The 24,732-nt window shown below is 46.8% G+C and overlaps 1 protein-coding gene across 2 annotated transcripts in view; it reads right to left on the bottom strand.

Moving 5' to 3' along the window:
• The window catches only part of MAP1B (microtubule associated protein 1B), a 94,455-nt gene that overhangs the window by 5,537 nt on the left and 64,186 nt on the right, over positions 1-24,732 (bottom strand). Inside the window, exons 1-5 of one of the 2 annotated variants that reach the window (XM_036845832.1) lie at positions 21,987-22,460; positions 18,858-18,940; positions 16,619-16,759; positions 3,129-9,645; positions 19-257 (exon numbers count right to left, since the gene is read on the bottom strand). In XM_036845832.1, the coding sequence (XP_036701727.1) occupies positions 19-257; positions 3,129-9,645; positions 16,619-16,750 (6,888 nt within the window). In that variant the 5' untranslated portion in view covers positions 16,751-16,759; positions 18,858-18,940; positions 21,987-22,460. Of the gene's footprint in view, positions 1-18; positions 258-3,128; positions 9,646-16,618; positions 16,760-18,857; positions 18,941-21,986; positions 22,461-24,732 lie in introns of those variants that run through there. The other variant, XM_036845831.1, reaches the window with a different exon arrangement.

The raw sequence follows: 24,732 nt of genomic DNA, 5'->3' as shown, positions 1-24,732 counted from the left end.
CTGTCCTGGAGCTCTTACCTGCATGTTGCTGCCCCACTGGGCCTTCCCTTCCAACAAGGCGTCCAGGACAGCCCGGCTGGGCTCCTCAGCAGCGGGGTCATTCCCACTCACCACGTAGTAGGACGACCTCACTCTCTTGAAAAATTCAACATCGACGTTCTTACTGTTGCTGTGGTTGGGAATATAGCACAGGTCCAAGTACACAGGGGGGCCTGGAGGCACAGCTGAGGGCTTGGATGTCTTGGTGTTTCCTGGCCCTTCAGTAAATGAACAAAAATACAGAGAAAGCCAGGGTCACAGGAATGCGAAGAGACCCATCTGTCCAGTACACCTTCCCTACTCCTTCCCGAGAAGGTCCTCTAGCACATGGGGAGGGGGTACTGGGCATTCCCCTCTCTCATAGAGGGCATTTAACACTGGCAGTTTGAGAAACTATCACCTGGTTGTTTACCATCTCAGCAGGAGAAATGAAGAATGGAATGTTTCCCTTTGTGGACAACCCATTAGGAAGAAGAGTTCAGGCCTTCCTCAAAGCTGGAACTAGGTAGTAACACTCCTCCTGAAAGAGGTACTCATGTGCATTTTAATTTGAAAAGTGGTCTAAGAAACAGATTTTAAAGGACAAAAGAAAATATCTGCATTTGGTAAAACACAGTTAAGCAATCTTTGTAATCCAGTTAAGATCTCATTTGAAAGCAATTTTGCCCACAGCTGAATATTATACCCTCACATTCGACCTAGCCAGTGGTCAGATCTTAATTAACACCATATGATTTCCAAGACCCTCAGCACCTCAACCTCATTCATAAACTGATGAAACACTGTATTCTCTCCTTAGGACAGTACTCTAAAATGTGAGACGTCTCTCCTTAGACAAGATCGGATACCAAACTTTGGCAAGAGGAAGGGTCAGAAAGACTAGGCTTTCTCTAGCCAATCAGGACATACCAGGCTGAGGTCAGGGGCACGTGGCAGCCAAAATTCCCAGTCTAAATCAGAAAGCCCGGGCAAAGGAAAGATTCAGACTAACCCCAAAGTTTCTGGGCACCTTGTTTGGTGAGCTGGCTTTCTGATTTGTTCTAATTAGAAGGTTTAAACTTTTTGAAACATTAATACAACTAGCATTCTAAGGCAGTGATTCTTTCCCTGGCCACATGATTAGAATCACTTAGCATGCTTAATACCAGGCCCCATGCCCCAGAGTCTGGCTTAATTGGGCTGGGGTAGGGCCTGGGTACCACCATTTTTTAAAAGCACCCCAGCTGATGCTAATGTGTATCTGGTATCTGGTTTGAGACCCCTGCTGTAAAGCCGTTTAAAATACTAGCTGGATCCTATATATTTAATCCTCTTGCCTTTCTCCATGGGATGTATAGAGGCTGTCATCCCAGAGTCGAAACCAGCAGTGAATTCCATCAATGGTCTAGTTTTATTTTCAGGGGGGTAGGGAAGTGGTGAGAATCAGGCAAACTGGTATTTGGATAAACCGACTCATTTTATGAATAGATTAGCCAGCCTTTATAATGAACCTAATCTAAAAGCCCTCAACATATCCATGTGTAAGTCTCCCAGAGAATTCTGACTTGTAACAGAAGTTTGTGAGTTACATTTCTTCTAACATTTAAAAATGTCTGCGGTTTCCCCTTGCACACTAAATCACTCCCATCAACACCAAAGGAACATTGCTCGTAGAAGCCCAAACCGAGGGAACTGCCAGAAGTCGACCCAGGTTTGTTTTAAAATTAATTAATAGTGCAATTTTTAAAAAGTTTAAAGTTTAAAAAAAATATCACTTGTGCGGGCTAGAGTGTATGTTCAGCAAGTTTGGTAGCAGATTTCAGTTGGATTTTATCTGTTTGGATGGATTTCTTGTTTTCTCCTAAGTGCAGGTCAAGTTGTCAAGTCCTTTAGATCAAGGAGTTAATTACCTGGTGGTTTTCTATCAAGTCTAAGCATGAACAAATTCAGTTTGTTTTCTACGTGCAAGTAAAAAGAGGAAACCTGATAAGACCTGAGTCTTGAAATGGATGCTCCATGTTGCTTAAAAGTAAAAATTTGTACCTGTAACTAATACTTCCTAAAATGTACTGAATTTGAGAGTCCCAAAGGTTCATCTCTCAGATTTTCCATAATAAATCAAGGAAGTGTTGCTTAAATTACTGTTTGCTTTACACGTTTGAGTCAATTTATGTTACTTTGTGAACTGTGATCTAAAATCCCCAAATAACTGTGTAAAGCAAATAAAATGTATGAATTCAAATCCCTGTAATTGGTTTGAAGCAACAAAATGAAGCTGGGCCATCAGAGACCTGTTCCATCAAAAAACCCAGGTCATTGCTGAGACCTTGATAAGTCTAAGAATCTGAAGTCAGGGATATCTGCTCTTGCCAAGTGGAATTTCAATCTGAAATAGAATGCTGAGTCTCTGTTAGTGAGGCCTTGTGGTCAGAATGGGATAAGTAGAGCCTTGGATGCTTTTCTCTCTATTTGTACTGGGTACCCAGTGGTCAACTGAATTTGCTGGTTGATCAAACAAAGCACTGCCTTTAATGGGGATGCATCTCCAGCCTGGTAATTTTTTTCTATTTAAAAACTGTATAATTTTTAATTTTTAAAATGTTGTAACTTTATTTTAAATGTTTTTTTATTTTTAAAAAATGGAACCTAAATCTTGGACCTATGCTGCTTATTCCAGGCTTGGCTTGGAACTCTGGTTCTCCCTAGGCCTTTGAGAGCTCCTGGCCCGTGTCACCTCAGCTTGATTCTGGGGCCGGTGTGGCCGAAGCCAATGCCAACAGAATCTTCCCAAGGAGCATGGAACACACATCCTTGGTTCTGAAGATTCAGAACAAGGCTGCGGTTGCTGTGTTGCAAAAGGGAGCAAACCCAGGGGTCGCATCTGGGAAATCAGAGCTGCCCTGGGCCATAAGCTGAGCTATCCCCCAGGCCTACAGGCTACACTGGGCTGAGATCTATACCTTTTGGCAGACGAAAACAGTGAAGGGAAGGGAGAGCACCAAGTTGTGTTCTCTCACCTCCCCAGTACAAAGTCGGATGGAAATGCAGAGGCTGCAGTGAAAAGTAGAACTGTCGTGTCCTGCACCAGGATGCCAGCACCTTCCACCTACCTGCAGTCGCCGTCTTTACCGATTTGGATGTGGAGGTGTTCGCGGCATTCTTGGTCTCTTTGTCCTTCTCTTCTCCACGTGCGGCTTTGACCTCAGGAGTGGTGGTGGTTTTTGTTGCTTTTTCCACAGATTCCTTCTTCTTAGGAGAAGCCACTCGGGACACCTTATCTGAGGATTCCTTCAGGGCCCCTGGCTTGGGTGAAGCTGCGGAGGGCTTGGACTTCCCATCACCCTTCTTGACAGGTGAGGATGACTTGGTCTTTGTACCTGGCTTTTTGGTTTTGGTCTTCTCCTTCAGGTCCTTCTTCAGAGCTTTGCCCAGGTTCTGCTCGATGGCCAAGGCCTCCGGGTCCATCATGGACACATCAGGGTGGCGTGGAGAAGGGCTGCGGTCCTGCATGGGGGCCGGGGGTGGATCCACGTGTTTGTACGTGACGGTTTTGTCTGTGGGGATGGTTTCTGATTCATCTTCCGAGTCGATGTTCGCATCAGCTGTGATGGAGGGGCACTCTTCTGTCTCCGGGGGGACATCAGAGTCCGTCTGGGATGGGGCTGACTCGCTGACTGAGGTGGGAGGGGTTTCATCACATTGTCGGCCCTGGGGCTTTCCTCCAGGAGGCGGTGGGGCTCCCCCTGATTGGGTGAGGGGCTTCTCCGATTCTTCCGTTGGCTCTTCGCTGGCAAGCCACTCGAGAGGATTGGGATTAATGAAGGAGGGTGAAAGCTCCGTCTTGGGATGCTTGTATTCACAGGAGGACACAAGGCATAAGTCAACATCCTGGCGAGCCTCGGAGGGGGACTTCTTTTCAGCAGTGTAGCACTGGTCTGGAGTCTCATAGGCATATGTAGACGCCTCGGGGGTTCTAGCGCTTTTATCGGGGGTCTCGTAACGGTATGCGGAGGTAACAGGGGTTCGTGTCGTTGTTGTCGATGTCTCATAGGAGTAACTTTCAGACCCAGGGAAGCTGGCAGTTTTCTCAGTGGTCTCATAAGAGTAGCTGGAATCCCCAAGTGTGTGGCCACCCTCTTCAGAGTCATCATAGCCATTGCTGATGTCATCCAGGAGCCTTTGAGACCGCTCAGTCTTTTCGTAGCTGTAAGCACTCACTTCAGGGGTCCTTATCGTCTTCTCACTTAACTCGTATGCGTACCCAGACTCTTCGGGGCTCCGCGTGGGCTTTTCAGTAATTTCATAGGCATAGCCGGCATCTTCGGGAGTCTTGGTGGTTTTCTCAATGGTCTCATAGGAGTAGCCTCTGTCACATGGGGATTTGATGGTGCCCTCTGTTTTCTCATAGTAATAGCCACTCACATCTGGGGTCCGGGTAGTTTTCTCATAAGCCTCATAGTCGTAACCTTCTTCATCTGGGGACCTGGTTGTCTTCTCAGGCTTCTGATAGGCATAGCTGAAGTCTCCAGGTGTCTTCCCTCCACTGTCCTTCTCCAGGCTGGATGTGGTCAAATCTCTCGTCAAGGCTAGATGGTGTGGCATCGTATCAAATAACATGGAGGCACGGAAGCCATACGGCTCTGCAGATGCTGCACCCATTGGTGGGGGAGAGGCAGTGTGGCAAGGTGCTGTGCTCTCTTTGACTGCAGAGGTAGAGTCTGAGAAACTAGGGGAATACAAAGGAGAGGACTCTCTCGGGGTGAGTGGAGAGATATCAGATTTTGGTGAGAGCTTCTCGCCTTCCAGACTTTGCACTTTTTCAGTGGTGAGCGAGGCATATAAGGATATATCCCTGGGAGGAACAACATCGGATAGAGTATCTTCTTGGAGAGGAGAAGCGATCTGAGAAGGGGTATGTGCAGAGGAGGTGGATGGGGAGGCCTCCACCTGAGAGACTGAGATGAGCTCAGAAAGATCATTATCTTGGGTGTAGGACGGCTCCTCCGTTGGTGGGATCTTGTGTGATAAACTCGAGTCCTGCATGTCAGAAGGACTGTAGTCCACCTCAGTTGGCCCATTTTCAGTGATGTGAAGCATACTTGCACCCACTGTAGGGTGATCTGGAGACTGACGACTGAAGTCCATAGCAAGGGAGTGCTCAGGGGATTCCTGGCCAAATTCAATCGACATCGAGGATTGTTCAGATCTGTGATCTTGAACTGGTGTCCTAGACTTGGCTGTTTTAGGGGAGAAGTCTGGTGGAGAAATTGACATTGGTCTTGGGCTTTCTTCCTTAGATGGAGACATTTCTGTTTCCTGGAAAGTGGTAGGCGTTTGCACGACAGACACTGAAAGGGAGTCGTCTACTTCAGTGGAATGTGGGGAACCAACCTCAGCATGCAGCGAGGGAGACGCGTCATCTGTTGTTGGCTCTGGAAATGAGCTCGTAGCCACAGAAGCTGTGGAGACCGAGGCCACACCCTCCATGTGAGAGTATGTGTCTTCTGCCACACCCTCATCAACAGGGGTAGCTGACTTGTCTGAGACAGTGCCTTCAGAAATGGACATCTTAGTGTCTTCTTTAAAAGATCCAAACTGACTGACATCTATTTGTGTAGGAGAAACATCTCCTCCTAACTTCCTTTCATCTAAAGCCAGTCCTGCTTGAGAACTCATGGCTTCAACATCATCAGTTTTCTTTTCTTGACCAAAGTCTTCCTTTATCGGTATAAAGTCTGTGCTTTTCCCTTCCTGTTTGTCTTGGAAAACACCAGTGGAAGTCATGTCAGAAACTGGACTTATTTGGTCTGGAAAGCCTTCTTTTCCATTCTTTCCTTCAAAGGGGCTTTCGGTACATCTATCAAGAGCCTTGTCATCCGCACTTGGAAAACTTTCATATGCAGACTCAGATCCAATTAGGGGAGGGCTCCGTAAAGGAGACAAAACTTTTTCAATAGGAGACTCCGAGTCAGGCACAGGTTCATCCATGGGGCTTATGGAAGCCCTTTCACTCTCATCTTTGGCATCACTGAATTCAAAGCTCACTGGCACTGCCGCTGGTTTTTCAATGACCTCTGTGGGAAGGTGACTAGATTTCTCATCAGTGGGAGATTGGTAGTACGGTGTGTGGCCAGCACTGCCAGTCACAGACTGAGATGGAGACACCACTTCCAGGGTCTTATCCTCAGGACTGGCACAATGTTCTTCCACTACTTCTTGGGTCACCTCCAGAGATGCTGGGACTACTTCTGCCTCTGCTGAGACTTTAATCTCACTGGGTGTCAGAGAAAAGTTCACGCTACGTTCACCCAGCGGGGTCTTTTCTATGGGTGATGGTGGAGAGGGACTCAGGGACGGGCTCTTGGGTGGGCTAAGTTTTTCATCTGAAACTGCTGAGACGGTGTCTTTGATCTCCAGCATGGCACCGGCTCTCACGTCTTTCTCTTCAGAGCAGTAGGCATCACGTAGAGCAGATCTGCTGAACCTGTCTTCCTCCATGGACGAGGGTGGTGAGATGGTGGAGGCTGAAGCACTGTAATCCTTCCCATCAGTGGCATCTGTTTTTGACCCTTCGGAAAGTCCGTTGAGTGATGTCACAGCAGGTTTGGAGTATTCCTGAGGATACAGTGAAGACTCGTATTTGGTGATGTTTACAAATTCTTGAGATGGGGACTCGGTCTCTTCATTGTTGGTCTCGTCACTCATCACATCTCGAGGAGTAGACATCTCGTCCATGGGGGTGGGCTCGCTGGATATCTCAATGGTAGACTGGGTGTAGCCGGAGGTGGCAGTGAATTCTTCAGGCTGGTCTTCCCGATTCTCCTCGTCGGAGGCAGTGGCCTCACTCTCCGAGCCTCCGGGTAAAGTCTCATCGTGAATTGAAGATGCAGGTTCTTGGACAGGAGACTGGGCTCCCGCTAGCTTGGCGGGCGTGGTAAGGAATCCATACTGGTCCTCGGCACCGCTAGCCTCCGCAGCCTTGTCAACCACGGCCATCACGTAATCTTCAGCTTCAGCCTTTTCGGGCTCATAGTCTTCCTCTCTGGCATCCTCGGCTCTGTCCTCCTCGTCGCCCTCCTCCTCAGATTGTTCAGCTTCTCCCTTCTCCAGTGCCTCGTCCATGTCTTCCTCTGCTCGGTCATCACCACTGGCCACCGACTCCCTCTTCTCCTTGATGTACCCGTCAGCCTCGGCCTTCACGCTCTCCTCCTCCTCCGCCAGGCTGTGCTTGGAGGTGCTCACACGCACGGTCCCCTCTCCGTCCTCTTCTGGCTCCTCAGCCTCCTCGGTTTCCGCCTTCTCTTCATAGTCTCCAGTCTCGGAGGACTCCTCAAAACCCGCTCCTTCGTCTTCAAATTTTTCAGTGTCCTCCACGCCCTGCTTCTCGACGGGCTCCAGCTCCTCGGGGGTTTGCTCGCACTCACCCTCCCCTTCAGTGGTGGTGATGCCCTCATCGGGGGACTCGGCGGGACCTGTGGTGACTTCTGTCTCTTTCTGGATGACATAGGCTTCGACGGGCTCGGTTTCCTTCAGTTTCTCTTCATCTTCGATCAGCTCCAGCTGAGGCTTGATGTCTTTTGCTAAGTCAACCTCTTCAGCCTTCAGCTCTTCAAAGTCCTTGGTCAGATCCTCAGGGGATGACATAAGGGACCTCTCGGCTTCGAGTTCTTTGGCGGGGCCAGTGGTCGCTATTCCAGCTGCTGCCGCCACAGCCGCTGCAGTGGCCATGGTGCCGGCGGCCACAGCCACAGCCTCTGCGGCCTTGCCTTCCTTCTTAACGACTTTAATTTTCCCCTTCTCCTTCAGCTGCCCAGCAGCAACAGAATCTTTCTTGACAGTCTCTTCCTTCTTGGGTACTTTTGGTTTTAATGCAGCCGGTTTTTTTGCTTCAGATACGGGAGTAGGTGATTTCTTTGTGTCTTTAGGAAGTTTCTTAATTTCTTTTTTGGGTTCCTTTTCCTCCTTTTTTATTTCCTTCTTTTCCTCCTTCTTAACTTCCTTCTTGGCTTCCTTCAGTGGGGTTTCTTTCTTAACCTCTTTTTTGACTTCTTTTTTCTCTTCTTTCTTGATTTCCTTTTTGACTTCCTTTTTCACCTCTTCCTTTTTTGGTTTTTCCTCCTTCTTGACAGGTGTTTTTTCCTCCTTTTTAGCCACTTCTTTCTTTGGCTTTTCCTTTTCCTTCTCCTCTTTCTTTTCTTCGGGTTTTGCCTTTGTTTCCTTTTTCACAGTCTTCTCCTTGGTGACTTTGGGTTTGATGTCTGTGCCTTGCTTTTCAGGCCCCTCGGCTTTGGCCGGAGGCAGCTCTTCTTTGCTGGGCACCTCCTTTTCTGTCACTGGAGGTTTGGTTTCTGCTTTTACTGGTTTGTCTTTTTTCACCGTTACCTTGTCTTTGCTTTCAACTTTGGGTGCCTTTTCCACGTGATTAGCTTTTGTGACTTCAGGGGTTTCTTCTTTCGACTCCTTTCGCACGGATTTGCTGGGGAGTGGTTTTGCAGCTGGCTTCAGGCTCTCCCGGCTGTCGGCCCTCTGCTTCAGTTTTACTTGTTTCACAGCAGGGGTGGCCACCTGGCCAGTTAGATCCTTCTGGGTGGCCAGCGGCTGTTTCAGGAAGTCCAAATGTTTGAGCTTTTCCAGTCCTTCCAGGATATTGTATTGGGTGCTGTTGCCAGGAAATAAGACTCGGATGATTTTCTCTGCAGGGTTTGCAGGATGCCACACGATCAAAGATGAGACTGAAGTTAAGTAGGAAATTGGGATGTCTATCTCTTGACCGTTAGGCAGGATTAGTTCAGCCTTGTCTTTGCTGGTGCCAGTCCACTGCTGCATAAAATACTGCATTTCCTTGCTGCTCTTGACTGGGTTAAGCACATACATCTCTAGTTTACCAACTCCCATTTTTTGGAAAAGAATGACAGGATCAATGGTATTGCCTACGCTTCTGAACAGAGGTTCTGGCTTCATGGACAATTTGTTTAGGTACTGGAGAGTGAAGCAAGCTTCTTCTATGCTTCTCTTCATCTTGATGTTTGGCTCTGGGTTTTTCAGATTTTCAGGTACGTTGAGAAATACAACTCCTAAGTCGGGGGAGATGAGGTTTTTCATCCAGTCACTATTTGTGGTGGAGCCCTGGGACTGTTCTTCCTCGAGCTCTGCGATTTTCCGCTGGAGCACGCTGTTTATTCCAGGCAAATTGTCATCCCCAATGTGGGTGAGCAGGATGGAGTCCACTCGGTCCAAGTGTCGGATGAGCTTCCAGAAGCAGGATTTTCTTTCTGATCCTCCGTTGATGAGCATATTGAATCCATTCACTGCAAACAAGGCAGAATCGCCCCTCCCTCCTGGAAAAATGTAACAGCAGGGCTTGGAGAGCTTCAGAAATCCACCTGATGTGGGAGGTTCTAGGATATCAAAGGGAGATGGGACTTCCACGGATTCTGAGAGATACTCGGTAAACTCGGAAAGTCCTTCCATTTCTGGCAATATAGAAGCGGAGTTGAGTTTAATATTGATGAAGTCTTGGAGATTATGTCTGTCAAGATTGGAGTTTTTCCAGTCCCCTTCTTCGGGACAGAAAAGGGTTAAGCTGGCTTTGTTGGCAGGATGGGTGGTACTCAGTAACTCCCCAATCTGGGATTTAAAAAATCATAAGAAACAAAGAAAGAAGTTTAAGTGACTGTCATCACCGATCCATCCTCTCCATCTGTTACTAGTTATGACAGGATCACTGGATGCACACAGGGCAAATGTCAGAGATGTTGGTTGGTAAATATTTCCATACTGGTAAGTGAACAGCCTCTGTCCTGACCACTCCTACCATTCCCTTCTCCCTCAACTCCCTACTCTGCTACCCCCACCCCAAGCACCTCCCCCTCAGACCTCGCCCTCAGACCTCGCCACCATCTGTTCTTGCCCAGCAGGGAGTTTTCAGAACTCTGCTCCACTTCTAAGACTAGTGACCATCTGGATGATCAGTGCCTGTGTGGTTATGAAATACTCTGGGTACAACCCCTGGGTACTTGCCATGCAAAAATGCCCTTTAAAAAGTAACAAACTATCACAGGGGATGGCTCGGTGAGTCATTTCACCACTGATATAAAATGTTTTCTTTTATTCCACTGGGCTGGGCAAAAAGGACTGATGACACATTAAATGAATTTTGATATAGTGCACATGGTGTCAATTTTTAGAATTTGGTAGGTAGAGAAGAAAAAAGTTTGGTGGTTTTTTTTTTTTGCATCTTGGAGACAGGAAGTTATAGACTGCACATTACTACAAAAAATTACTGGTTCTGGCATCAGTTCACACTATGTAAAGCATGAGTAGTTCATCCAGCAGATTCTCTGCAAATAGACACTCTGAAACCAAGATGGTCAGAGCAGTTGGATAATTATGTGAGCAAGTAGCCAAAATTTGTCTCCCATTTGCTCTTGTTTGAATCCAAGGTGAGATATTCTACTCTATTACAATTCCTGTTCTTTTCAGGGCAAGCTGGGCATGAGTGGCTAAAATCAAATCTGGCTGAAAAGTTTTCAATACATTGTTTAGTACTGCAGGATGGGAATGCAGAAGAGTTAATTGGGACCAAAACAGAGACTGTGACTTACTTAATGAAAATGCTGTTTTCTTTCTCACTCCATATTATGGCCCTATGCCTAGTAGGTAGTGAGGGAGAATCATGCCATAAACTCCAGTCTTCTTCCTTCAGTTAACAGCAAAGCTCATAAATCAGCTCAGAGTTTCCAGTGAAAAGAGCTCTGTGTCCTTAATGGTAAATGATGAGGGCAAAGCAAAGACTTCATTTGGTCCAGGCATCCCTGAGCCAGTGGGTCTAAACTCTTCCCTTCTAATACTGGAGTGGTTTTCTCTGTCTCATACAACCTCCTGGATACCAGTATTCTGAGGCTACTAGTATGAATGTTTAGAAGTGTTATAAAATCTGAATTTTCCAATGTTAGATTGCAGTAAAATAGCCATTTTTGTTTTGTTAGCCTATTTGTCCTACATTTTATGTGAAGGGTCACAAAACAGCAAAACAACAAGTCTTTCTTTGACTTTGCTGTCTTCCTCTGACTTGACGATCTTCTACAAAAGGGATAAGAATCAACTATTTTGGAAGCTAAGAAAACTGATAAACAGTAAATGGTAGCCATCCATGGGGGAGTCTTTGCTCAAATTATTTGCTGACCAAAGCAAACATCAGCACCAACTATGGCCTCTTGTCCAGTAATTAGCATAGACCCACATCACCATCACTATAGAACAGTTACAATTGTCTCAATCCTAATTTTCACACAGAGCACACGCAAACTATTCATGTTTTATAACACATTTTTGAGGAGAAATCCAGGATAACTCAAACTGCTGAGTCTTTAATAGTGAAATGTAAAAATTAAGTTTAGTTCATTTTAATTTTTGAAATTCTACCCTGAGGGGTGTGGCAGGTAAAGGTATGATCCAGCTGTGTGCAGGGGGTATTCAGTCACTAGCTCTTTTTATGTGAAGTAGGTAATCATCAAGATCAAGGAGAAGGTAAAAGGACTTGAGGAATACCTCCTTACTTTCCATCTTTTCACCTCTACCCAGAGAGTTTCTATGAAACAAAGGAAATGACCCCCCAAAGGAAACAAAGCTGTGCAGAATTCTGAGGAAGTCAAGGGCCTTGAAAAACAGCAAAGAGGCTGGTGAATGGAAAACTATGACGTACAAGAGAAAAGCAGAAAAGAAAGTCAGCACTGCCAGACAGGTTTTTTTTTCAGAGAGGGAAAATCCGGTTCCTTTGGAGAAGCAACAACATACTGTGCATGAGACAAGAACACAGTCTCAGGCTGGAGAGAAACCGTCATGAAAGAGACAGATGGAAAGGGTCCGGGAGGAGGAGGAAGAACAAGTCCTACGGCCTTGGAGCAGCACAGCAGAAACAAAGCCCCGATGTCCCCCCAGAACCGGCTTCCAGACCTGTGCCAGCACGTACACTGGAGAGAGAGGGCCTCAAGGGCAAAGACCAGGTCTCACAAGTGCCCGCTCAACCAAGGAGCAGATGAGAGCAACGAGGAGGAGCCAACAATGTGAGCAGTGACAAGGAAACCTGGGAGTAGGTCTTAGACTTGGAACCTGAGGCTTCCTCTAAAAGAGTTTGGAAATCATCACCATGATAAATGGTAGCTAGTAGAGCCCGTTATACTAAAAGCTCCTGAATAGGCGGAAACACGTCTTCTCTATCTCTGCTATCTTTGTTTCCCCAATACATCATCAGGCTCAATCGATGTTTGTTGAACCTCACTGAACTTGGCCAGTTCAATACGTGCTGTCCTCCTGAAGTGGACACTTGGGAAGTGACCAGAGCCCACTAATACTTCTCAGGCACACTGACTGCTACCCTCCCCTTGTTCTTACAAAGACGGGTGGGTGACATGACCAGAAGGAATATTGTTTGGGGCAAAGATAGTCTTTTTTGTTAATTACCTTTTCTAATTAAATGCAGGCATACTGGAAGAGGAAGGAAGATATAGGAAATAAATGACTTTACAGCAGATAATATTAATGAAATAAGATTGCAATTTCTAAACCATAGCCTACTAACTACATTTCCTTTTGTGGTTAGATTACTTGCTTGGCTAATGAGGAAATATAGCAGACAGTGTATCTGTGGGTTTTAGCAAGATGTTTAACAGGATCTCTGCACAGTGTGGCGGTAGAATTGGGTGATCTGTAGCCAGCCATATAAATTCTGCTGCTCCATGTCAACCTGGAGGGAGGTCTACGATGGGCTCATTTATGTCCTGTTGGTATTGACTTGAATGAAAATGGTGAAGGCATGCTTATCAAATCTGCGGACAGCATGAAAATAGGAGGCCTAGGCATTGTGGGGTGGCAGAATTAAGACATTTAGGAAAGCTCTTGACATTGGGATGATGATGACAAAGTCAACTCTAACAGAGGTATTCTAAAGGGATAAATGTAAAGTCCAATAAACCAGCTGGGAAAGCAGGATTGGGAGATGGGGCTTATCAACAATATCCATGGAAAAGACTCAGGGATTTTAGTTGACAGTCAAGTGCATTTATCATAAAGCTAAAGAAGCTTAAATTTCAAGGCTCCTCAGTGGCCTGGTCCCCTCCCAAAGTCCTGTACTTAATTGTGTATTAATAATTTTGTTTTCTTTTTCTTAAAGGGAACCCCCCCGAAAACTATGTTACTTACAGAGCTCCTCAGAGCCTGCATCCCTTCTTCACTGACGTTTCATTGTGGATGGTGATGGTCAAAAGTTACTTTTAGACTTACTGAATAGAAAATTGTATTGAAAACTACAGAAGTCACTGACTCTCACAATCCTAACCTGGTCAGTGAGCCCTGGAGTATGGTGTCCAGTGTGAGTCGTAGCATTTTAGACAAACTGGACCAAAAACAAACAAACTGAAATTGCTCGCTCCTTCTCCTTGGCCTTAACCTCTAAATGCTAGACCTGGGCCCCCTTCTCTTCTAACACATTTCTCCCTCTAGATTACTTCATCTATTTTCTAATGTGCTGATGGCTTCCACATTAATGTCTCTAGCCCACTCTTAGTTCCCCGAGCTCTGGACTCCTATATCTAATTGTCCAATAACGCCAAGGCACTGAAACATGGCCAAGACTGAGCTCCTGAGTTTCCCCCATCCCCACCCTACCCCCGTTTCCTGCCAATGGACAGTGACCAGAGAATGTAAGGAACTTTTAATATCTTGTTTCATGGAGAACACTGAGTAGAACTGAAAGTGATTAATCTGGAGGGGAAAAAAACTGGCAGCACTAGTGAAGGGTGTTAAGACACTGTCAGGTGGAAAAGGGATCACATTCCTTCCATGAAGATACGATGAGACAAATGAGGAAAAACTTTCTAACAGAGAGAATGAAAAATGTCCCCAGGAGATGGTGATTTCACCATCCTCAGATTTCAGGGAGGGATGGGTTAGCCAGATGACTGTTCTATCTGTAGGTTCTGGTTTTGTCATTGACCTCCAATGACTCACAAAAGCTGAAGCTCAAAATGCACTGATAATTCTATTTTTCAGTCCATTTATTTTTAGCTCTTCTTGTTAAAAAAATGTGTCATTTTTGGTTTTGCCAAATTGTGGTTCTGGTTTCTCTGGAGTGACTAGTATGTTTCAAGGACTAAATAAAAGGAACAAGAGTAGACATCAAACGGCCTTTAAGATCCCTTAGTTACTGAGTCATTCTGTACTCAAAACCTTTTCCCAAGGCAACGATAGGCAATCACAGCTCTAAAAGCCTGCTCACCATTAGCCTGCTCCAGTGGTTTCCAATCCACTTTGGCTATGGCATCTTTTCTCCAAAGTCCAGAATGTAAAAAAGGTAAAGGCCCAGGTACTCTGGTTGGGACAAGGGGAAGTGAGTGAATTCTACCCTCTGTCTTCCGCTTTTCTTGTCTTCCCCCAGCACCCCTGACACCACTGATCTAGTCTGTAAGGGAAAGTTCTAGAGATCTTTTAACGTGTGTTGAGCATTACTTCTCCAAAGTATCGGGGTGGGGGTTATGGGGCCGGCAGAGGAGAATATGACAGAGCCTCTGGCCTTTAAAACGCCTGCCTGATATTATGAAAACGTGTACCCTTCCGAACATGCCTCAGTGATTAGAATTCAGCCCTTGCACGGAACTCCCATTCTCCAGTTAAAGCTGTTTCTTTTCCTTCTTTTTCTTCTGTAATTAGTGGTAAATTCTGATATATGCACAGTCCCTTGTGCTAAAATTCTACTCTTGTGGGCTAGTAAAAATGATTTAAGCAGCAACGTTCACAACACGACCTTATTGACACTGCCTTATTTAAAGACAGAGAGAGAGGTATTATTTGGGGTCCAGATGGGTGGATTGTGATACCTCCAGATTTAAAATTCTGGCAATGACAAACCCTTTTGTTTACATATGTCCTCTGTTCTATTTTACTGTAAAAAAAAAAAAAGACAAACCAATGACATGGGGGTAGAAACCAACCACTAGAAACTAACTGTGGAACTGCACAGGAATGTAGGAGAGGCACCTGTGTTCACGTAAATGAGCTGAGGGTTCAGGGCTGAACTGAGCCTAGAGCAAGCCGGTTAACCGCCCACCCGTGGTACTGGGCCACGGGGCTGTTTCCAGGCCTCTGCAGCCCTCTCCCTTGCCCAGGCCAAGGTGCTGATAGTGTGTGTGAGACCTCTTGAGCTACCAGACAGATGCCCAGCTGGCCCTGGGCAGAACACGAACCTGGGGACACAATCTTGCGTAAGATTCTGACATTACAGTGATCACACGCCCATCTCAGGGCAGCAGGGAGAGTGAGAATTAGAGCTCTGGCTTGGGAATCTCAGTGCAATCAAACAAGGTTGTGAGGGAGCCCTGGGCCCTTTCTCACTGTAGGGGGAGCCTGGGCTATCTGCCTCGGGACCCAGATGACATCACAACTTCTGAAAGCTGGAGAAAAATGTTCCTTTTTATTCCTCCCCAGTGAATGAAGAAACAGTGATGTCATTCGATCAGTCTTTCTACAAAAAGCCTCCAGGTGAACCTAATGAAGCTGGGCAGTTTATTTACAGCTCTTGCCAATGATGGAAAGTACACAGAGGCCTCTCTGTGACTCTCGGGGCCAAGGAAGATTAAATGCAGAAAGACAGATGGCCCTTCCCAACGAGACTAAGACGCCGCCATCTCAGGAAGTTCTCGGGAAGATGGTTTTAAATAGATGCGGCAACTCCTCCTGTCAGCACGTCCCTCAACCTCTCCATGTAGAAATCTGCTATCAGCTACGGGCAGCCCCAAGCTGCTATGGTGACAGCCCTGAATTGTCGCTCTAACTAGGAGACAGAGGCGCGTTATTTTGCAAAGAGAAGTTTCCCAACCAGATAAATTCTCAAGCAGAAATAACCAAATTCAAATGTTCAATCTGATTTTACCAAATACCACTAGTATCCTATAATTTTCAAAACTTCACATGTATCATCCTTGAATAAGATATATTCGTTAGAAATATTAATGATAAGGCTTCAGTCCAGCTACTTTAACCATCCTTCTCTTGGGGCATGGACATGGCCCATAGACACACCCCATTTTCCTACATGCCTCCCTTTCTTGGGCTATTCAAGCAGCCCAAGTTCAAACACTGGGGCCAGGCATTAAAAGTAAGAGAAATCAGAAGTTATTTGACCAGGATAAGTAAGTACATGCACTGAAAGAGATCAGGGCAGTTAAATCCTACCCAAAATCCAAGAGATCTTTGGAGTATTTCAGAAAACAGGAAACCTGGGTTTTCTTTTGGACTCTGTCATTCCAAGTTTCTCCATCATCTCTGCCATCTGTAAAATGCTGACTGTTCCAACCCCCCTCCATCTGTATCTCGGGCACATTCAGAATGGTTCCAATTAATTATAGATGAGTGCTCTAAATTCCTCGGGTGATGAGCCACAGGACTACAGGACACTGCACCACGCGGTTTTACTTATTTCAAAGGAGTGCAACACCACCCCCCCCCTCCTCCTTCTATCTCCCACGAGCGCTTTCAAAGATCAGCCTAAGGCTACAACAATAACCGAGCAACTGTAAAGTTTGGATACTCCCAGACAGGAGCCTACCTCTTGATCGGTGAAAATCTCTATGAAGTTCTGGAAGGAGAAAGAGCCGGACTGGAGAATGAGCTCTCCGGTATTTTCAAAGCACTGCCCCGTCAACACGAGCAGCTTGTGTCGGGCGGCGTCCGTGATCATTAAGCGCACCTGAAACAAAGCACGGGGAGCATGAGCCATGGGGGGCACTGGAATCCCACCTTCGGGATTAGGCTGGCCCTTGGAGCTCTTGAAGTTTCTTACCAACAAGAATTATGCGTTTCCCCGGTATTCACATTGCCCCTGGGGTGTTGGACAGAGCCAATGACTGTGGTCACCAGCTGCCCATGAATGCCATTTTCCAAATCTGGCTACCACCAAGACAGTAGTAGGAGTTAACTTTCTCCCCTTAGTTTCCTTGTCTTTTTCAAAGCAGTCTCCACAGCTGGCAATCATTTGTTGCACAGCTGTGCCCACTAGCAGCGTGCATACTAGCAGCGTGCAGTCCGTGAGACATGAGTATCTCACAGGCTGACTCATCAAGTACAGTCCAGGTCTCCCAACTGCTGCCTCAGGAAACATAGGTTTCCAGCTAGGGTCCCAAGTCAGCCCCTCCCACCCAGGACCCCTTTCCTGCCAAGCCACACACCGAACACACAGCTCCAAAAGCAGTCTCCAGTGGGAGCAGCAAGGTGCCTAACGTTGAACTTGAACATAAACAAAAGGCTGCCCTGATTGGGAATCTTTTAAATAGAATTGTAAACGGTTTGCACGAAAGAACTCTCTGTTCTTTAAGTGGCAGGGAGCCAGCCTGTCCTTCAGCAGAAATACCACTCCGAGCACCAAGGTTATTCATTCTGAGCCCAACTCAGTTCAGCACAAAGTGACTGCCAGGCATCATGCTAGGCACTAAGGGAGGGATGCAAAGTAAACAGGACGTGACCCACTGTCCCCACGAACCCCAGAGCCCAGGGAAATGCACGTGTACCGAAGTAATTGTTCCAGCCCCATCTGCTCCACAGGCAAGCCTGGGTTCCTTAAAGAAATTCCTCATTTTTTCCTTCTTCATTTCTCACAGCTGTTCCAGGCAATCTGCCTGCACATGTATTCAACCTCCAGCTTTTTTCAAGTTGTATCTACTTCCTGATTCTGACGGCCAAAGACAGATTGCTAGCCCATCACCTGCCTCACCTTGTACCTTCATGGATTGTCAGAGGGGTCCTGCTGATCTGGAGCAGATGAAGTGGGATCAAAACAGGCTATATAATGACAGCCACAAAGTGGAAGCAAACCAGATGTCCATCAGCTGATGAATGGATAAATAAAAGTGGTGTACCCATACACTGGAATACTATTCTGTCATAAAAAGGAATGAGGTACTGATATGGGCTACGATGTAGATGACTCTGGAAAACACTACGTAAAGTGAAATAAGCCAGACACAAAAGGCCACATGTCATATGATTCCACTGTCCGAAATACGTGCTCAGAATAGGAAAATCCATAGAGGCAAAAAGTAGATTAACGGTTGCCAGTGGTTGGGGGAATGGGGGTGACTGCTAATGAGCTTGGGGTTTTGGGCAACAATTTCATATAGTGGTAATAAAAATATTAATACTGAGAAAAGCCAACATACATGTTTTGGTTGTCATATGCCATGCTCTGTTCTAAGCACTTGACACTTTTGGACACAAAACTAAATGTCAGTGCTATTATGATCTCCATTTTATAGAGGTGGAATGAGACAAAGAGATGGTCAATAACTTGCCCAAGGCCACCAGCTAACAAGTGGCAGAACCCAGGCAGTCTGGCGGCAGAGGCCGTGCTCCTGACAGCTGTGCTGTCCTGCCTTTCAGCAGTGACAAGGGGTGGGCAGGACGCCCTGAAGGAGGCCTGCATCTGAGAAGCCGTTATTCTCCCAATTTGGGGCATGGAGGTCTCAGCCAGCAGGCTTGCAGTCTACTCCCCCTGCTACCTCCCAGCCAGACTCCGTCCCAGCAGCCCACCCTCCGGGTGCACCCCACATTCCACACCCCCTTCACCTCTACAAAATACTACAGTTCTGGCCAGCGTCTTCCACTCTGTCCTTACTGAAAGGGGCAGTCTCGGGTGGTACTGATGCAGAGAACCAGCTGCTGACTAGGGGTACGGAAGCATCCCTGGACCCAGAACCTGTCTGTCCCTTGTCCCTCTCTTGCCACCTGCCCAGCCCCTCTCATCAGCTGGGTCTCCGTCCACTGTGTGAGGCCCTGCGGAGCCAGATGCTTACCTCAGTGCTGACTGCTTCATCTGAGGGGTTGATCAGGACCACTGTTTCTAAAACGTCACTTCTGTGATGAAGGATCTTTTGTCCTGCAGGCACAAAAACACAGACAAAAGAGGAGACCTATAGCTTTTCCGAATTAAAACCGCCCCGCCTGCTTCTGGGACAGCAGAGGCGCCGCCGCCCAGGGCTCCAGGATTCCCCAGTGTCCTGGGAAACACAATTGGTGTCACCAAGCAAGATGGTCCGGGGCTCCACGGGCTCTCACAACCCTCTAGTTGTCAGGGTTGACCGCCAGGCTGCCTCTGCGCGTTAAGGGCGGTTTTCATCTGAGACAAGGGGTGGATGCCAGTAAAACTCAACAGGGCTCTCGACATTTCCTTTCTCATGGTAATTGGGGATGTTTCTCCGTATCAGCCTTTCTTCTGGTGAGAATGGCGCTGAGATTAACTAGGAGCCTTACTATGAAATGAATGACATCCAGAAACCCCAGCTAACAATTAGCCCAACAACCAGAATGTCTGTCTGAGGCAGGCTTACAGTCTGTTGGGGTATTCACTCATTAATTCACTTGCTCATAGAAAAGTGCAGAAACTGTGAGCAAATAAAGATGGGAGAACAACTCTCCCTCTGGACAGGGTGGCCAAAAAAAAAAAAGACAAGCAAAGTGGATGGAGACCACGAAAGCAAGGGGACGTGGGGATGGAGGAGCCTGTCTGAGGATGGCTGAAATTCTTCGGGGCTTCTGGCTCCACATCCCTGGCTCCCCACACCTGAAAGGTTTTAGGAACTTCATGAAACCACCTCCAGCCGAAGTGGTCTGAGGCCTATGGATGACCTTCTACAAGCGTCTCCCTCCTCAGACAATGAGATGAAAGGGATCAAGCGGATGTATGGCCAGAGTGGGTGATACATGCTCTGGCAGTGGGTGATGGACAGAGCAGCAGAGGGGTGTCCCTCAGACACACAGCTGGGAGACACGTGCTTGGGATGGTAGAAAAGGAAGGACAATGAAACTCCGGTGACAGGAGGAAATGGAATAGAATCTGAGGGAGACGGACACCAAAGGAGAGTATACAAGAGAGGATGGCCAGAAAGCAACTACTTTCCAGGCAAACAGTTCTTCAAAAAGCTAAAACAGAATTTCTATATGGCCTAGCAATTCCACTTTAGGTGAACTGAAAGTAGGAACTTGAAAAGAGACTTGTATGTCCATGTTCACTGCAGCATTATTCACAATAGCCAAAAGGTGGAGCCAACCCGTGTCCACCGATGGATGACTGGAAAACAAATTATGGTCTATCCATGCAATGGAATATAATTCAGCCATAAGAAGGAATGAAGTTCTGATACATGCATCAATATGAACCTTGAAAGCATGCCAAGTGAAATAGGCCAGACACTAAAGGACAAATAACTGTATGATTCCATTTACATGAACTATCTAGAGTAGGCTAATTCATAGAGTCAGAGAGCAGATGAGAGATTTACCAGAGGCTGCAGGGGGAGGGATTGGGGAGTTACTGCTTAATGGGTACGAGTTTCTCTTTGGGGTGATGAAAAAGTTTTGGGAATAGCAGTGATGTTGCATAACACTGTGAATGTAATTAATGCCACTGAATTGTACATCTAGTAATGGTTAAAATGGCAAATTTTGTTTTTTATATATATTTTACCAGAAATTTTAAAAAAGTTATTAATGCAGTGTATCAGAACCATTGAACAGCACACTTTAAAGGGGTGAATTATATGGTGTGTGAATTGAATCTCAATAAAGAGGTTAAGAAAAAAAGAAGGTGGCTTTAGTTAGGGCTTTTTTCCTTTATATCATCAAGGACCAGAAGTACTACAGAAACAATATGTTGAAATACTTACCACCATCACATTGACAAGCCCATTTTCCTCCATTGTCTTATCTTTGCTAACAGCTAATATTTACCAGTAAACCCCACATTAGAAATGGAAAAAGCCCAAACTAAATAATGGTTTCAGGCACTGTTCCAAGCACCTCACAAGTACTAACTCATTTAGTCCGCAGAAGAGCTCTATGACATAGGTACCATGATTATCCCCTTTTACTGTTGAGGACAGTGAAGCCTATAGAGGAGAACTAACTAGCCCCAAGTCACAGAACTAAGAAGTGGTCAAGCCAGGACCTGCACCCAGGCTCCTGAGTCCTCCGCCTCACTGCTCTGTGGATGAGGGTTTGGAGAAACAGACACGGTGCAGACATCGAATGCCAAGGGAGAGCTTGGGAAAAATCCAAAGGGATAAAATCAGAGATGTGCTTAAAGAAGCAAGAACTCAGAAAGCATTAGGAGAAGAATATCGGCAAAAAGAAGAAAAAAAAAGCGAAGGTGACGGAACACCCACATAAAAGAGGGTAAAGTTAAGGGAAGGTATATGATGTTTTACTACAAATGCCTGAAAATGAAGAAACTCCAGAACAGAACAATGTCACCCAGTTTGAACAGGTGAAGGGCTAAGCCTCAAGAAAAATAATTCAACTAAGCCATGGGAAAGAACATTTGTTTATTGTGAATGCTCAAGTCTGTAATTTATTAGACGTGGCTTTTTCGCTTAGTTGTTTTTGCTTTTGACAAGCATGTGCATTTCAAGCTAAAGCAAAAGAACATCAAACTGAATAAGCAAATGATAAAATGACAATCAGCAAAACATAGAAAACCATCCCTTTTCTAGGTCCTTCCATCAGTGGCCTCCTTTGAAACAAAGACTTCAGGAGCTTCAGAGGTGCTTAAGTTGAGATAAAATTAAGCGAAAGCTTAAGACTAAGGAAAAGTGAGTGTTCGTTTCCTCGATCGTACTTTTGATGTGACTCTTTTTGGCACCCAAAGCCTCAGGCAGCATAATGCCAAGGTAGGGCTGTGGTCATGGCTATACTCTGTAGGAACCCACAAAAGTAGATCCAGCGAGGTACATGGAAGCGGCTCCTTCCCCAGAGCTCCTTTCTTTCCTAAGTGATCTACACAATGCCCAGACCCTGCTAGCTGCACCCTCCCAAATGCAAGTCCAAGCACAAAAGCCCAGCACCGCCTGAGCTTCTGCCCCAGCGCCCTCTCCCCGAGACACGCAGTGAGGACCCTCCTGCCAAGCCCCCTGGAAGGGGGTTCTTACCATCCTCAAGAAGCTCTTTTCCTCTTTGGCTTCATCACTTGCAAACAACACAAATGCCATGTGACAGCTGCCGTTTACCTCTACTCCTTCCAAGTCAGTTTTTGGACCTGTTGGCTCAGGAATTCAACCAAGGATGTTTTTTCTGCCCATCTTTGGAAATACGGACAGCAGTGACACAGACATGCACCAAGATGCCACGGCTGCTCCTTCAACAAAAGCCTTTTTACAGGATGGGATTTGAATGAAGAAGGGGATTTAAAGAGAGAGAGAGAAGCTTCAAGCTCTCATCACAGCCGACTGTTGGCCAGATTCTCGCCCCAGACGACTGACAACGTAAGCAGGGGCCGGGCCTTCCTGGCATCTGGCAAACCCAGGGCCTGCACGAGGGGCCCGGGCAAGCCATGCCCGCACTCCCACATCCCAGTGGGGTGCCAGCTCTCCTGGCGGCAGGCGGCTCTGGGCTCAGGCTGCTGCGAAGCTCACGAAGTTGCATATTTGGGGAATGTTTCACACTGGGAAACAGGCCAGGCGTTCTGAAGGAGAGGCCGCCACCCTCGCCTGCAGAGGTCTCATTCAGTTGCTTCAGAAAAGAAGTTCCCAGAAGAGAAAGACAACACGGTTGCAGCCTCTCTCTTTGCCATTATCGCCTGCATTCTCCAGAAACAGCTCACAGGGAAACCATTAGGCAGCCCAGATGAATAGTCAGGTCTCCTCAGCACTGGTCTGGGGGCACCGAAAGCGGGGGCTTGAGATGGACTGATTGTGTCACTTACTGCTGGGATAAGAAAAAAGTCTTTGAGGGCTTCCCCACAAAACTCAGGGTAATTGTGAAGGCTCAATCCTGGGCGGCAGGGAGGGCGGGGAGGACTGTTATGTGACAAAAAGGGGTCTGCTCCACCTTGGAATCAAAAGAGGAAGGCCTGGGGACCCCCTGAAGCAGCAGGGCCTGACACACAATGAGACTTTTGTCTGTGGGCTCCCAAAGGCTACGCTTAAAACTCAAATAAGCCTGTATTTTTCAGTTATTGTTGGACCCTTTTTTAATTACTGAAATTCTGACAGATCAACTCAATCTATGTGTCTTGTAAGGTTGGGCTGTTTTAGTGGTTTACGTTTTACTGTATCCAGGTGACTTTGAAATCTCTGAAAGCAAAACGTCATTTTCTAGGTATGTAATTTTTAGGCTGCTTATAGGGTCTTATCTCCACAGAATTAATATTCATCTAAAGACACACACACGCACACACACAGGCTCTCTCCTGGTTTCAGCAGGGTCTGACCGTGGCTAAATTAAAAGACACGCACTGTTGAGGAACAGCCATAACCAAGCCCCGTAAAACTCAGAGCCTTCTCGCCGGCACACAGCTGGCCCTTCTCTCCCACACACACCTCACACGTCGGCCCCAGAACACAGTGGCCTTAGGAGGCTGCAGCATCTCTGCTGCCAGGGCAACACCAGCAATGGTCTCGGCCCAGGCAGGCAGCCGCTTAATGAAAAAGCTGAGCGCAACGGAGAGAGTGCTGGGCCCAAGCTGCAGGAGCGCTAAGAGATGGGAGAAAATCCTTGATGAAAATAATAACTAGTAATGCTAAAACCTTTTAGATTGTCTTTAAGAGGACGATAACTGCATATCTTGGGGATGAATATGTAATTTCCATTTCCATTAATGATCACAATCCAGAACCTTATCCCTGCAACTTGCTTTTCCTAAAAAATGAACTCTTGCCGAGCATAATCAAGAAATGGATATGAAGACTAAAGATAGCTTCTGTATCCATTCAGTATCGAGGGGGGATGAGGAGGAGGGTCCTGAGTCACTGATAGGGACAGACCAGTAACTGGGACGGGAGAAGAAGAGCCCTCTGCCCGCCAGCCCTGCCCTTTCCTCCGCCAGCTCCCGCCGCTGCCCTGTCTTCACCCACAAGTCCTCCAGCCCCTGGCCCTGGTGAATATCAGAGCGGACTCTTTTTGGAAAAGGAATTTGATATAATGATTTAGCACTAGAAAAAGGTCCAATGTGAAGAAGCAGAAATCTTGGAGAGGGTTAAAGAAGATTCTAGAGTTAGAAAGGGAAATGCGTGGGGTAAAGAAGGACTGTGATTATTTAACTAAAGGGAAGGTTTGGTGGATCAAGAAAAGCCCACAAAGCACAGAAGGACTTGAGGTTAAAGTCTGTTTTCCTCAGAGGGAAGGGAGGGAGGGAGGGAGGAAAGAAAGAGAAAATGACAGCAATGACAGCTCTCCAACTCTGCCTCTTCACCACAGCGGATTCTCAAAGAGGAAACCTCTCACCTCCAACCCCGACGTGCAGAAAACACCCCCGGGGTAAAATTTAGCAAGACGGATGAAAGCAAGAAGCGAACGGTGCTCAGCGCAGGAACTAAAAATTCATTACCAGCTGCTCTTCCAGCAGCTCGCTTCACGGCAGCTTTTTATTCGGAGTAACGTCCGGGACGCCCTTCTGCAGGAATCCACGTAACGATGTCAAGCAGTGGGTGAAGTGATGGGAGACGTTTGAAGAAAAAGGGAGCTGGTATGTAGGGACGGGGGACACCTGAACCTGTCAGGTTTTCTGGTGGATCTTCCTGTCTTCCGGCGCCCTCACGGAAGCCCCTCCACGCCTCTCGCCCAAGGCCAGGGCACAGAGCAGGCCCGAGGCCCAGGCGGGCGGGATCATGGCTCCCAGCTGCCTTCTCACAGGGGGGAACGGAAGAGCAAGTCGGGAGGCCGCACAGCAGCACACAG

This window comes from Balaenoptera musculus, chromosome 3 (assembly GCF_009873245.2).
Source record: "Balaenoptera musculus isolate JJ_BM4_2016_0621 chromosome 3, mBalMus1.pri.v3, whole genome shotgun sequence".
NCBI classification, from domain to species: domain Eukaryota; kingdom Metazoa; phylum Chordata; class Mammalia; order Artiodactyla; family Balaenopteridae; genus Balaenoptera; species Balaenoptera musculus.
The sequence above is the reverse complement of the archived record's forward strand: the minus strand, read 5'-3'. Positions and strand labels throughout refer to the sequence as shown.